General features: G+C 37.4%; 1 protein-coding gene across 1 annotated transcript; it reads left to right on the forward strand.

Annotated features, from left to right (window-relative positions):
• Positions 1-1,228: 1,228 nt before the first annotated feature.
• Positions 1,229-2,233, forward strand: LOC138858953 (GATA zinc finger domain-containing protein 8-like). Its single transcript, XM_070113023.1, has one exon. The coding sequence runs from the start codon at positions 1,229-1,231 to the stop codon at positions 2,231-2,233; it is 1,005 nt and encodes a 334-aa protein (XP_069969124.1).
• The last annotated feature ends 331 nt before the right edge of the window (positions 2,234-2,564 follow it).

The following is a 2,564-nucleotide window of genomic DNA, read 5'->3' on the forward strand; positions in this document are numbered from 1 at the left end:
TATTTCTTTGTGCACACGCATACCTTTGCGTAAGATGACCACACGTACAAATATGCACATACAAGTACATAGCCATACACTTGCTTACATAGCAATTTACGTCCGCACAATGAACATCATTTAAGTGCACAAGCGCCTATATGTAGGCAATAGCTCGCTTTAGCTGAGTGTCGACTGTTTGTTTTTTCCATTCTGCCTCAAAGGTACGTCTCGTATAAATGGTCAACAACAACAAACAAAAAAAAACAATTTGCCCAAGAACTATGAGTCTAGCAACAATAAGTGACATTCGTAAAATACCAGACGAAATTTCATATACTCAATGCCACAAAACAAATAGAGCAAAATAGAAAGCACAAAAATCCGCATACAAAAAAATGCTTTGCAATAAAATGTTGCATAAAATCTTTTCATGCGTGCGCTTTCAGCCCGAGTAGGAGCTGAACAGAATAAACTCAGCAATTGACTTTAAAGGCTTAAAGGACAAGTGCCAGTTGAGTATATTATATAATAAAACAAACTTAATTGCCAGAGTAACAATGGTAAATCAAATACTTGAGCGCAGCGCCTAAATGCCAGCAATACTTTTGGAAACATTTGAGCGGCTGTTTAAGCTGTTAAGACGGGCCATTTATGGGTTGAGCGTTTTCTTTGAATTTTTTAATATGGTTTTTTAAACATGAAATCAAAATTGGGTACAGATAAGGGTAATATAAATTTGAAAGCAAAATTCGATAATCGGACTAAGTTTTTCTGTAGAGTCTTAAGTACACGACCCACCGAGGGGCTGGAAATTAATCATTTCGACAGTAAAGAGATGAAATGAATGATGATGGTTTCTTGGTTAAACGTTTATATTATTAATCTTTGAAGACAATATCTGAACCTGACCTAACCTATGACAGCTCTCTCAAATGAAACGTTGGCAGTTTAAGATCCAGTCTCACTTGTTTAAAAAATAAACAAATCGTAACCCCTGAAAATCTGTCAATTGAGTTTGAAACTTTTTATTTGGAAAATATGAAGCTAAAGTATTAAACGTAACAACCACTGACTGTCTATATATTTCATAACATTTTTCAGTGCATATTTTACAATTACATTTCGGTGGCAAAAGTTTATCAAAATTTTCTTAAACATTGGCACTTCTTAAGCCAATATATGTTGTAATCTAAACTTTATCGTAAATTACTGCTAAACTAAAGCTACCAAAGACGAAGAAGTAGAGATGGATCAACCGAGACCAGCTCGAAGGCAACAGCTGCAACGGCAAGACGAAATAAGTGATAACAACAACAACGAAAATGAAGCGAATGGCGAAGAGGAGTGCGAACAGCCGATGGAGAATGCTATCGAAACATTTTTAATTGATCTCAATACACAAACCAGTCAATTGGATAATGTGAATAGCAACAACAATATAAATGTGGTTAATGATATACGATCACTGGCTGCTGCCATTGCTGCCGATGCTGCTGTGCCGAATTGTGTCGATGACATTTTGATTTTGCATTACGAACAGAGCAATAACAACTTCAATCAAAATATTCCCAACAATAACAACAATATCGAGAGCCAATTACTGCATTTTAATGGCATACATATAAGAAATAATAGCAACAACAACAACACGTATTTATGCAGTTGCACGAATCGTTTGATCTGCGAACACATACAAAGTTGTAATTTACCTTCGCCACCCGATGGCAGTTGCGACAATGCACGATCGAGCCTCTTTCAATCATCCGTATCGGCTATTAACGATAGCGACTTGGTTGTGCGCAATCACAATTTGCCGTTAAGGAGTATTAATATGCATAATACAGTCGCTGATTTGAATGTTGCCATTGAAGCTGCAGAACCATTGGAAGACGTAACCAACGTTGACGCAATTAATGGTAGCGAAGTCGGTGAATCTTTGGTGCTGCCGCTGCAGCTACCGAATGTGGGCAGCGTAAATAGTGCTCCCGTTGAGAGCTCGCTTCGAGAGTCTAATGGGCTTGTGTCAACTGAATATTTGCAACATAATAGACGCAGTCGCCGACATCGTCGTAGAGGTGGACGTGGACGTAGTGCTCGTGCACGCCAGCGGCATCAGATACGCCGTTCGTTGAAATCAATGAATAATATATTGCGTAAGACCGCCTATACGCTACGACGCATTAAATCGCTGATAATGCAACAATTGGAGATGGCGCGCGATTATCGCTCGAATGTGGCGATGGCTATGTAAGTGTAGCGTGGCGTGTGTAGCTAGTATGTAATATGTCTGTTTTGTTATTGTTGGTTATGGCTATCAAATTCAAACGACTTTTTAATACAGGCTTTCATATGCAATAATAATTTCTAACATCCGCATTTAATTCTTTTCATTTGTAACTGGCTGATCAGGCGAACTCTAAACCGCATAACAAAGGAATGATATAGATCCAGTCGATTTTATAAATATTGATGTTTTCCTATTTTGATTTCACTTATAATTGAATTGGAAAATATCTTTTCAGATTATTTTTTGAAGTGCATGTTTTTAATAATGTAATAGTTATTTAGCTATTCGAGACGCA

The sequence above is a fragment of the Bactrocera oleae genome, chromosome 2, assembly GCF_042242935.1.
Source record: "Bactrocera oleae isolate idBacOlea1 chromosome 2, idBacOlea1, whole genome shotgun sequence".
NCBI classification, from domain to species: domain Eukaryota; kingdom Metazoa; phylum Arthropoda; class Insecta; order Diptera; family Tephritidae; genus Bactrocera; species Bactrocera oleae.

What these genes read in the sequence shown, in the direction of transcription:
- LOC138858953 (XM_070113023.1), top strand. Translation starts at nt 1,229, where the DNA reads ATGGATCAACCGAGACCAGCTCGAAGGCAACAGCTGCAACGGCAAGAC.